Here is a 12,840-nt window from a genome sequence, read left to right as displayed (position 1 = left end):
ATAGTAGCAGAGATGGGCCTCATTGATGCTTGGAGGGTGAAACATCCTACCTCTAAACAATACTCGTGCTTCTCCCATTCCCACTCCTCCTTCTCTAGGATTGATCTAGCACTGATTACACCGGATTTGATTCCTAGAATCCGTCACACTACGTATGAGAGTAGAGGCATTTCAGATCATTCCCCTGTTGCGCTCCACCTAGACCTTAACGGCCAAAGGGGTCAGTCACTGTGGAAACTAAACCCCTTCTGGCTGACCCGAATGGGTACAGGACTGGACCTCGAGGCGGCATGGAAGGAGTTTTTTGAAAAAAACTCTGGAACTGTAGCTACGGAAATCCTGTGGGATGCCTTCAAGGCCTTCCTCAGGGGCACCCTGATCCAGAGGGTCTCTAACCTAAAAACGTTTTACAGGAAACAAGAGTCAGAATTAGAAGAACTGTGTGTTGCGGCTGAATTAAAATACCTCACAGATAAATTAGAATCCTCCAAAATAGAATGGTTGAGCGCCCAAAAAAAATGGAAATCATATCTTCTAGACAAAACCCGATACAAATTACTGTTCACCTCGCACTCGACCTATGCCTTTGGTGATAGGCCGGGCAGTTTCATGGCAAGACTTATGCGAGGGGAGAGGGGCCCCTGTACAGTCGTAGAACTCCATACAACTAGCGGACAAATAGTCGCGCAGACCCCCGACATCGCTAACGAATTTGTCTCTTACTATAAAAATCTTTACACTTCCAAATCTCTAGCTGAAAAAGATGATCTCAGGGCATATCTATGCAACATCACGCTCCCCTCTCTATCCACTGAAGACCGCAATCTGTTAGACTCACCCTTCACACTAGAAGAAATAAAATCTGCTATACAGGCCTCCCCCGGTGGTAAAGCACCAGGTTCTGATGGAATCCCATCTGAATTATACAAGAAACACATAGACTTCTTTGCAGCTCACCTACTGGACATCTCCCAACAAATAATCGAGGAGGGTAGTCTCCCGACATCAATGTCGGAAGCTATAATTATCGTCCTCCCCAAACCCGGCAAAGATCCCTCTTATCCAGACTCCTACCGTCCTATTTCCCTTCTCCCAACAGATATTAAGATACTCGCCAAAGTATTGGCTGCCAGACTCAATCGAGTTATAAGCCACATAATCCACCCAGACCAGACGGGCTTTATGCCCAATAAAACCACCTCCATCAACCTCCGCCGACTGTTCACACACCTGCAGTCCCCGGGAGAGGACCAATCCACTTCGGCCATTGCCTCCCTAGATGCAGCAAAGGCATTCGACTCGGTTGAGTGGAATTACCTTTGGGAGGTAATGGACTGTTTTGGCTTTGGACCAAAATTTATTGGCTTCATTCAAACACTTTATGCCTCACCGTCGGCTAGGATATCGGTAAATGGATACTTATCCCAATCATTCCCCCTGTTCAGAGGCACTAGGCAGGGTTGTCCCCTGTCCCCCGCTTTATTCGCCATTGCCATTGAACCCTTGGCTTGTGTGATCAGGGCAAACAATAACATTGCTGGCTTAAGAGTGGGGTCCAGGGAAGACAAAATAGCCTTATATGCCGACGACATCCTCTTATTTATTCAGGACTACTCTAATTCTCTGCCTCTAATATTCAGTACCATTACAGAGTTCGGTCAATACTCCGGACTATTAATTAATTGGTCTAAGTCCTCTATTACACCACTTAGAGGCACGGTTCCAAACCCTCTCCCCATGCAACTCCCACTCCCATGGTCAGACACCTTTAAATACCTAGGAATATGGGTATCAAATAAATCCAACTCTTATGTTGCACTGAATCTTCTCCCACAAATAACCTATCTCCGCACAAAAACACCACTTTGGAGCAAATTACCACTAACGGTCACTGGAAGAATCAATCTGGTGAAAATGGTCTTCCAACCGAAACTGCTTTACATTCTCCAGCAAGCTCCAATATATATCCCCCAGAAGCACTTTAAAAAAATAGAAAGCTTACTCTCCTCCTTAATATGGGCAGGCAAGCGCCCTAGGGTCAGCCTACAAACCCTCACTAGACCCAAAAATCTAGGCGGCCTGGCCCTACCTGATTTCAGGCACTATTACTACGCAGCCCAGCTGTGCTTCATATGGGAATGGTTAAACGTAAAAGACACTCCTACCCTCCACATACAATTATTTGCCCAACACTACCCGGGAAGTTCCCCACTACAAATCCTTTTAGGTGGCACCACTAGGAATATTAGAATCCCCTTGGTCAGACAAGCAATTATTGTGTGGAAACTGATCCACGGAGTTATGGGGGGTCAAGGGTGGGACCCAGAGATATCCCTACTTAATACCAATGCCCTCCCCGAACTGGCTTCTCTGGAAGTGGACAGCACATGGAATAGGTGGAGTGTATCCAATCTGGGAGCATTGTACCAAAACAACACTATTAAAACTTTCCAGGAGCTGCAGGTGGATTTCCCTATTCCCACCTCGCAGTTCTATAGATACCTCCAAATACGCCATGCCCTAAACAAACAAGTGGGGTCCTCACCTTGCCCATCTATTAATCATTCCCCCGTTAAGACACTGGTTCAGGGAACCCCGGGAGGTCACCTGGTATCCACACTATATTCGGCTATACAGCAGAAATCGCACTCAGAATCCCTCCCCCATATTAGGTCAAAGTGGGAAGCGGACCTGGGGACCATGACAGATGAAATTTGGTCCACTGCGCTGGAGGCTCACAGGTTGTCCACAACTAGTATCAGATTCCAACAGATACAGTATTATATTCTGCACAGGGTGTACATGACACCGTCACTGCTGCATCGCATAGGAGGATCCTCATCCTCGGTATGCCCCAGGTGCAATGCAGCAGAGGGTACCTTTTTCCACTTGCTGTGGTCATGTCCTAACATAACTGCATACTGGGAAGCTGTAACTGATTTTTTGAGGGGTGCGGGCATCCCCGGGAATGCGATCACTCCTGGTGCTTGTTTGATATCAGCCTTTGAAGAGGAGGCCCTCACTGTTATGGATAGACGCTTTGTGATCAATATATGTGCCCTAGCTAAAGTGCTCATAGCTAGACTGTGGATGAGGAGTGAAGCCCCGAGTAAAGCAGCTTGGATCTCCCTGGTCAATGAAACAGTGAGTCATGAAAAATTCGTATACTTGTCCAGAAATAGTGTGAAAAAATTTCACTCTATATGGTGTAAATGGTTGGAGTCTTCCTATTCAACAAGAGTTACTCCTTAAAATCAGTGCCTGGGGATCAGCGCCCTGCTATACGGCAGGTTAACTAAAGTGTGAAGGATCCAATAATAATACTACCTTCCCAGTGGCTTCTATGTGTATATAATCTGTCACCCGAACACCGATGCCCTGTACCCTTTTAAATACAACCACTGCCTACAATATTATGATCCGCCACATGAAGAGCCCAACACATCTCTTGTATCTATGCCTTGAAATTCCCAATACAAATTGCCTACGCGCAAAGCACCTATGTCACGCCTGTAACTAATCCAAATTTTAAAGATGCCTGTTACTGGATAGTAACATAAACCGCGCTCACTTGGGACACTAATGTATGTACTGTACCACTATACATGTATCGACATATGGGTATCACCTCTTTATATCTACATGTTGTAACCCTCTATTAGATGAAGGAGTCTGCACTTATGTACTAAGTCTTGCTTGTATGTAACTTGTTTTTTTTGTTTGTTTGTTATTGTTCTTAATGCATATAAAAAACAATAAAAATGTATTGAATTAAAAAAAAAAAGCCAAAGGACAGCTCTTAAGAGATGTTCTTTGTGTTCTCTACAGCCGTGGGGGATTCTGGGAGGGATCCGATTTGATCAGTCTACAGCACCGATACCAGCTTTTGCTGTCATTACCCACCACAATGAACCCCAGCAGCCAAGCTTATTAAATAAGGATGTGCGGTAAACCTCAAAAAGGCATATTCCGGTAAGCCCTCCGTCTCCACGCATGCACTGTCTGTTGGGTCATTAGCAGTGGTGGCTGCTGCCCGTAGGCTGCTATGCCAACTGCACATTGCAGGGGGTGGTTATTACATATACACATACATAGCGCTGAGCTCACCCCCAGCATGATGAAACAATGGGCACATGACACACGCCATACACCCCAAACTTCATTCCAGGCAGCAGCGCGGCATAAGAATCCCAATGCTGAATGTTGCCCAATACATAATGGAACCATTGCAGGGTATGCATCACAGGGTCATACGGTCCACACAATAAGGTCAACAGTCTATTGGTCGCCCACTATCGGTCAACAGGCAAAAGGTCGACACATGGAAAAGGACAACGTGCATTACGTCGACACGGTCAAAAGGTCGGGGCACAAGGAAAATGTTGACATGGAAAAGGTCGACATGGAAAAAGGTCAACATGAGTTGCATGGCTCCCTTCTCTCGGCACACTGTTATATTCTCACTCTATGCCCGCCGGCATGGTAAAATATGCTTTTGTGAAAAGAAATTATGAAAATCTCATGTCGACCTTTTTCATGCCAACATTTTGCTTGTGTCGACATTTTAGCAATGTCAACAGTTTTCATGTGTTGACCTTTTGACCTAGACACTATCGACCTAATAACTAAACCTGCCATCAGGTACTGAATGCTCTGCACCTGCCATCAGGTATAGAATGCTCTGCACCTGCCATCAGGTATAGAATGCTCTGCACCTGCCATCAGGTACTGAATGCTCTGCACCTGCCATCAGGTATAGAAAGCTCTGCACCAGCCATCAGGTACTGAATGCTCTGCACCTGCCATCAGGTACTGAATGCTCTGCACCTGCCATCAGGTACTGAATGCTCTGCACCAGCCATCAGGTATAGAATGTTCTGCACCTGCCATCAGGTATAGAATGCTCTGCACCTGCCATCAGGTATAGAAAGCTCTGCACCTGCCATCAGGTACAGAATGCTCTGCACCTGCCATCGGGTATAGAATGCTCTGCACCTGCCATCAGGTATAGAATGCTCTGCACCTGCCATCGGGTATAGAATGCACTGCACCTGCCATCGGGTATAGAATGCTCTGCACCTGCCATCGGGTATAGAATGTTCTGCACCTGCCATCAGGTATAGAATGCTCTGCACCTGCCATCGGGTATAGAAAGCTCTGCACCTGCTATCAGGTACAGAATGCTCTGCACCTGCCATCGGGTATAGAATGCTCTGCACCTGCCATCAGGTATAGAATGCTCTGCACCTGCCATCGGGTATAGAATGCTCTGCACCTGCCATCAGGTATAGAATGCTCTGCACCTGCCATCGGGTATAGAATGCTCTGCACCTGGGCTTCCCACCTACTGTAATGCATGATTACATTCTCATTAATTACCTATTTCAATGATAAAATAGGTGCAGAGAGCATGGTGTACCTGAATGAAGGGGCATGTATGTGGGTGTGCAGTATATAGTAACTAATCCCTAATAATAATAATAATAATTTAATAATAATTAAATTAATGAAACAATTGATTAATAATAACTAAATTAATACAAATAATAATAATATTAATGCATACCGTAAAAACAATTCCCAGACCAAATCCAAGCACCTGAGAAGGCAGGATTTGCATAACCAAGGGGCGTGGCTGGTCCGTCCCATCTCACCACCAGACTGACAGCCGGGGGCGTGGTTAGGGCGTGACTAGCCGCTGCCGGGGCGGAGTTACATGCCGGGGGCGGGCTGCTCTCCCCCTCCCAGCCTCAGACATGTGTGAGCAGGCAGCCCGGTACTGCAGGACCAGCGTCCACAAGCTCCTGCAGCAGCAGCAGCCGCAGCTCCGTGGACTGGACGGGCTACTCCGCTGGATCGTCACCAGGATGAGCGACAAGAGTCAGCGGGAGATGCAGGTGCAGGAGGCGGTGACTGGGGCGCAGGACATGCCCAACGCGGGCACCAGGAGGGGCATCTCTGTCATCCTGGATGTGAGTAAGGGAGCCGGGCACAGACACCTGCTCTATAAGCCCATACATGTACACCACACACTTGTGCATCACATGTGCATGTCCTGGCCATTATCTATATATTATACATGTATAATACATGCATGCATACACAAACACATGTGCATGCCTGGCCATCATATAGTATGCAGTTATAAACTGGATTTACAGGCATTTATTTGGCACAAGTGTGTGTGTGTGTATATGTATGTGTGTGTGTGTATATATAATCAGAATGGTGTATTTACAGTATGTACTGCAAGAAAGACGGAGGATACAGTAGTATCAATAGAAATGATAGTAATGTAAACTGTCCCCTATGGTTCATAATGTACCATGAGCGAAGTCGTATTGCACTATCCCCAGAATCATCCTTCTTCTTCTTCTTCTTCTTCTTCTTCTTCTTCTTCTTCTTCTTCTTCTTCTTCTTCTTCTTCTTCTTCTTCTTCTTCTTCTTCGTACTACTACTACTACTACTACTAATATAATAGTATTATATTATTATTATTATTAGTATTATTATTATGCATGCTATAGTGTATATTATTCTATTACAGTTCAGAAGTACATTTTGCTGCAGCTATACCCCTTTATTCTGCCCTTATCCACTCCGAGGAAGTAGAAGACCCCATTCTCAGCATCCCTTAAGCATGTTATTAATCTGGGTGAATGAATACATCTCTCCGAGCATTATCCAGCCGCACTTGTTTGGATCTGCTTGGATTTAATGCTCCCAAGATGCAGATTACATCGCAGGCAGCGGGGAGATACCGTAGATCCTGGAGTACTGTAGCAGGTCGCGCTCAGCAATTAGACTGTCGTAGAATTTATTTTGTCACTTTGGAAGAGAGCACTAAATTTCCTGGCGGTTTTAGTGAGGCGCGTAATGTGAAGTTCTCCTCTTAATCCATGATATATTTATTGTATACATATTTATAACCCTCTACCTAGCTTCACTCTTGACACCAGCAGTACGGTTGACTAAATATAGACTGTCACAGTATGGTGACTCCGCATTATAGTTATCATATAGCTTAATATTTATATCACCATGGAAATCTGAAAGACTGCAATGATTATGCTCATTTACTGTTCAGTACAAAAAATGTAAAGAGTTCAGAACAAAGGGTACACTATATATATATATATGTATGTTTATATTATCTGTTTACTTCTTAACGATTTTCAACCTTTTTATCTTGTGGCACACAAATAAGATTTTAAAATTGCCAAGGCACACCATGAGATCCTCACAGGGAAAAACACATTGGCCCCCACAGGAAAAAAACAAACCAACAGTATTGGCCTCCATATAAAAAAAACAATCACACTGGTCCCCACAGGTAACAAAACTAATACCCCTTTCAGACATACGCGAAAAATCCCGGGTTTTTTCACATGAACGCGCCCAAACCCGGGACTAGTGTATGTCTGAAAGGGTATACCTGGGATTTCACTCCCGGATACTGAGCACCTGCAATTGACCAGGGTTTTTCCCGGTATTTAACTCCCGGGTATAATACCCGGCTTATGTCTGAATGGGTTTACCCGGGTTTTTCAGTTTTAAACATGTGATGTTGCTTTTTTTTGCTGCTGGGGCGTGTCCCATTTGAATGATGAAACACTGAAATGCTTGAAAAGCCTGGCTTATGTGTGAAAGGGGTATACCTGGGTTTTTCCCGGATTTGAGGTGTAGTGTGAAAGGGGGTCTGTTACTAAAATCCTGGGAGTGACCTGGGTTGAAAATCCCGGGTAAACCTGGCCAAAATCCCGGGTAGTATGTCTAAAAGGGGTATAAAATACATTGGCCCTTTACATGAAAAGAAGAGACCAGTAAATAACAATGTAACTGGTGGTGGCTGTAAACTGGTTTGGGCATCTCTAGATCTGGGGGCACACTTAAGAGCAGCTCAAGGCACACTAGTGTGCCACGGCACAGTGGTTGAAAAACACTGACTTTAGATGAAGTGTTCTGCTGTATCATCTACAATCTGAAATACAACAGTGTTAGCAGAACTACCATTACTGGACACTGGGAATTGGTAGCCAGATACTGGGGGAGATTCTCTAAGAATCTCCGCCCCCCCTTCGCCGCCCATCGCATTTATAATTATCGCATATGTTCTAACATATGCGATAATTATACCAAAGGACAGCTCTTGCGTTAAGAGCTGTCCTTTGCGGTGAGAGTCGCCGGGTCCCAGCAGGTCCCGGCGGCTCCCCCCTCCCTCACACACCCGGCACTGCTGCTGCTGCGCCGGGCTCTCCTCCTCCCTGCACCCGGAAGAGGATCAGTGCAGGGAGGATGTCACTGGTCCGGGCAGCACAGCTCTGTGCTGCCCGGACACAGGTGAGGGAGGAGGGGGGCGATGCGGGGCAGCGGCGGGTCGTTGCGGGGCGGCGGTGGGATGCGGTAGAAGCCCATTGGCTTCTATGGGGCATCGCCAGATTTTTCTGGCGATGCCCCCGGCCGCGTTAACCCGGCGGGGGATGCTTACAGCATCCCAAAATGCGGTAAAAACCCTGATAACGGGGTTTTTACCGCATTTCTTGCATAGAGAATCTCCCCCACTGTGTGTGCCAATAACATACCTCAGGCTACTTACTGGACACTGGGAAGTATTAGCTAGATACTGTATGTGCTAATAACTCACCTGAGGCCATTTACTGGACACTGGAAAGTGTTAAGGGGTGTACACACGGAGCAATTCTTTTAAGCGATTTTGACTACATGCTTAGAAGGTTAGCAAAGATCGCTGACAAGCTTAGACAAATCTCCCTATAATATCGCTTAGTAAACAAGAGTTGCCAGGCAAGAATGGTTTGACTAGATCGCTGGCTGTCTAGTCAAAATTGCTGACATTCCCCGCTGAGGGAGACATTCACTAGGCGATCTGCAATGAATACCAACCAAGTATGTTAATTCTCGTATAGTCAAAATCGCCCATAGTCAAAATCGCTTAGTTAAAGTCGCTCATTAGCAAAAATCGCTCCATGTGTACACCCCGTTAGCCAGATACTGTATGTGTCAATAACATACCTGAGGCCACTTACTGGACACTGGGAATTTTTGGCCAGGTACTGTGTGTGCAAATAACTCACCCAAGGCTACTTAATGGACACTAGGAAGCGTAAGCCAGGTATTGTATGTGTGGTACTTCTTTACTTTCACGGCGCCAGCATGGTGCCGTGCTACTTCCGGCTTCTACGCTCGCCACAAACTATGTAAAATACCAGTTCATACCTCCACTATCCATGTTGGCATGGAGTTGATTTTAAATAGCGTGGCGAGCGTAGCGAGCCACCGAGCCCGCAGCGTGGGCGAGCGAAGCGAGCCCCGCAAGGGGACTCAGACGTGAAAGCGCCGTGAAAGTAAAGAAGTACCGTATGTGCTAATAACTCACCTTAGGCCACTTTCTGGACACTGGGAAGTGTTAGCCAGGTACTGTATGTGCCAGTAACTCACCCAAGGCTACCTACTAGACACTGGGAATTGTTAGCTAGGTACTATATGTGCCAATAACATACCTGAGGCCACTTACTGGACACTGGGAAGTGTTAGCTAGGTACTGTGTGTGCCATTAACTCACCTGAGGCCACTTACTGGACACTGGGAAGTGTTAGCTGGATACTGTGTGTGCTAATAACTCACCTGAGGCCACTTACTGGACACTGGAAAAGGTTAGCCAGATACTGTGTGTGCCAATAACATACCTGAGGCTACTTACTGGACACTATGAAGTGTTAGGGCGAGATGAATCAAATGGAAAATGCGGTAAAACCCCGGTTTTACCGCATTTTCCAATGTATCAAAAATAATACCGCACTGAAGGGTATCGCCACCTTTGCGTGGCGATACTCTATAGAAGCCTATGGGCTTCTTTTCGCCGCCGCCGACGCAAACCCGCCGCCTCGCCGACCCCCCCTCTGGCTTACCTTCCTGAAGGGACCCCGGAAGGTAAGCCCTGCCTCCCCCTAGTGAAGCAGCCGGACATCCTTCCGGCTGCAGGGGGGAGGAGGAAGCGCCGGAGACAGCATGCATAGCTGTCCCCGGCGTGAGGGGAGAGCGTGGCGGCAGGGAGGTGACGGAGACCCCCCGCACACCAGTGTACAGGTATCGCGGGGGGCCTCCGTCACAGCACCGTGATGCCAGCCGCATATGTTAGTACATATGCGGCAGCATCGCGGCGGGGGGGGGGGGGGGGCGGCGATGTATTTTAATACATCCCGCCCTTAGCCAGATACTGTGTGTGCCAATAACATACCTGAGGCCACTTACAGGACAATGGGAAGTGTTAGCCAGATACTGTGTGTGCCAATAACATACCTGAGGCCACTTACTGGACACTATGAAGTGTTAGCCAGATACTGTGTGTGCCAATAACATACCTGAGGCCACTTACTGGACACTGGGAAGTGTTAGCCAGGTACTGTGTGTGCCACTGTCATCTGAGTTTTTTATATTACAATAAAGGAAATTACTTATAAGATATTGCCCAGATTAATCTGCATTTTACCGTAACTGACGGGCATGCGTACACAATGGAACACTCCCCACAAGAAGCCACTACAGGATGGGTGGTATTGAATTTGTTGCAATGTACCGCATTGGGGTCCGGCTATGTTTAGGAACGCTTATTATGCCAAACATCCATGTTATTAAACACAAGACTTTATCCTTTGACCTCTGTGGGGACGTGTAGGTGTGCCCAAGCGTTTTGAGGGAGGGTGTGTGACACTAACAACAGGCCGGATATGCCTGTATATGAGTAAGTCCAGGGCTACACAGCGCTTGCGATGAATTGTACAAATTAAAAAATGAGTCTGTTACAATGGGTTTTAGACATGTTTGTGCAACTGCAAATAGATGTGTAGCCGAGCACATTGATTTGCAGGGTGGGATTTCACTCTAGGGGCGGTGTCTTGACTGACCGCTGCAAATTCACGGCCGTGTGATCAAGTGTGAATCAGGCCCATTATGCCAAGTTACTTACGCATACAGTATTGCCAAGTAAGGCTGCCATCTGGATGTAGGATGTAATGAAGTTGTTAATGTTCGGTGACACAAAGCGACACTAGTGAAACATGTCTGCAGATATCCCAGGAGTCAAGGAGGTGATGAATCTATAAAATGACTACTGGCGCTGGCATTTTGATTGTCTTGTATTGATATGAGTGGGCGCACATCTTCCCTGGCTGTTCCATAGATTGTACGGGCTCCGTTATTTGACTGACATGCTTGTGAATACTACATTCATTGTCCAAGCACAGAGTAAAGCATTTGCCTTCCAGTCAGAGTTCCACAGTCTTTCTTATGCCTGTCTCTCATTTCCCATCATCGTTGGCTATTCCTGATTTACTGCGCGCTGTAGAAGGTTGATTTACCTTTTATGCCAGGAGAAAGAACATTCTCTCACAAGACAAACTATCATTTCAGATTGGGTCGGTGGGTAAACGCCGGTTATGGCACAGAGGTTAGACGCTGTCTAAATGGACCATGTTATAGTCGACCATCCTTAGTCGACACCTAAAGATAAAAATTTATGTCGACCATGCTCCCCTCGATATAACGCTTGCGTCTAACTATCGTTACTGTCAATCTAGACGCGGTTGACTATCTTTAGACGTCTAACTGGACGGGTTCGACTAAGCTGGTCAACCATAACTTGGTTTATCTAGACATTGTAGACTGGATACAGGCAAAACATAAGATTCAGTTACAGTAATACAACAGTAAATTAGAGCGGTGGTTTTCAACCTCGGTCCTTAAGGACCCCCAACAGTGCACGGTTTCCAGGTCTTAGCGATGCCAATCCTGGGGCATTTTTTAAATCCTGGAATTCAGGATTGAAAAATGCCTAATCCCGGGATTTGCTTCCCTAATAAAAAAACTGTCCCGGCCGCATATTTACTTAATGGTGGTGTGGCCGGGAGCCGGGTAGGCGATGGAGCCAGGAGCCAGGTGGATGGGCGGCCGATAAAGCCAGGAGCCACGATGTTGTCGTAAACCAGGTGGATGGGCTGTTGTCCTGGAGCCGGGCTGGAGGGCAGCGTGCTGTGACGAGGCGTTCTGTGCAGCCTGCGCAGCGTGACCTATGACCTCATCATGCTGCACAGAGCCGTGCTGATGGGGATGGGAAAAGCTGGGCTGCCCGGCATTAGACTGTGCATGCGCATGTGCAGTCTAATCCCGAAATCCCGGCATTTTGAGGGTCAAATCCCAGGATCCCGCCGATTCCGGGAGTGGCCACCCTAGCTCCACCTGTGATCTTTTAAAATGTGTCAGTGAATAATGAGTGTACCTGTGCACCTGCCAGGTGACCTGGAAAACGTGAACTGTTGGGGTTCCTTAAGGACCGAGGTTGAGAACCACTGAATTAGAGTATAGAATACATCTACAGATCGATTGTCGGATCTGGCTGGTTGGAACAAAATCCTGGCAATGGATGAGAGTAAATGACAGTTGAGTATTTGCTTTGAAATGCTGGAAAACTGCCAAACACTGTCAAGGAGCCCATACACGCTCCGTTCCTGCTCCGTCCGTTTTTGTACTCTGAGATGAGCGCTCCCGTGCATCTCATAGTACAGTACAAAAAGTATGTGCTGCACATACTTTTTGTACTAGCTTTACATCGTATCGTATCGCATCGCATTGCATGCACAATGCATAGGCATGCTATGCGATACGATGTGTACTTTAAAAGCACAAAACGGACACCCAGAACGGAGCGTGTGTGGGCTCCTTTACTCTGATTTTACTAGGTTTTTGTTCCAACCAGCCCAATCTGACAATCGATCTGTAGATGTATGGCCACCTAAACTCTAATGATCCTTTGGGTACTTGTGTAAT

The 12,840-nt window shown here is 46.7% G+C and overlaps 1 protein-coding gene across 2 annotated transcripts in view; it reads left to right on the top strand.

Moving 5' to 3' along the window:
• The first annotated feature begins 5,741 nt into the window (after positions 1-5,741).
• The window catches only part of NECAB2 (N-terminal EF-hand calcium binding protein 2), a 127,625-nt gene continuing 120,526 nt past the window's right edge, over positions 5,742-12,840 (top strand). For both annotated transcript variants that reach the window (XM_083163964.1, XM_083163963.1), the window contains exon 1: positions 5,742-5,972. In XM_083163964.1, coding sequence (XP_083020090.1) covers positions 5,757-5,972 — 216 coding nt within the window. In that variant the 5' untranslated portion in view covers positions 5,742-5,756. The remainder of the gene's footprint in view (positions 5,973-12,840) is intronic.

The sequence above is a fragment of the Crinia signifera genome, chromosome 11 (assembly GCF_055691185.1).
Source record: "Crinia signifera chromosome 11, ASM5569118v1, whole genome shotgun sequence".
Classification (NCBI taxonomy): Eukaryota; Metazoa; Chordata; class Amphibia; order Anura; family Myobatrachidae; genus Crinia; species Crinia signifera.
Note: the sequence above shows the minus strand (reverse complement) of the source record. Positions and strands in the feature narration are given on the sequence as shown.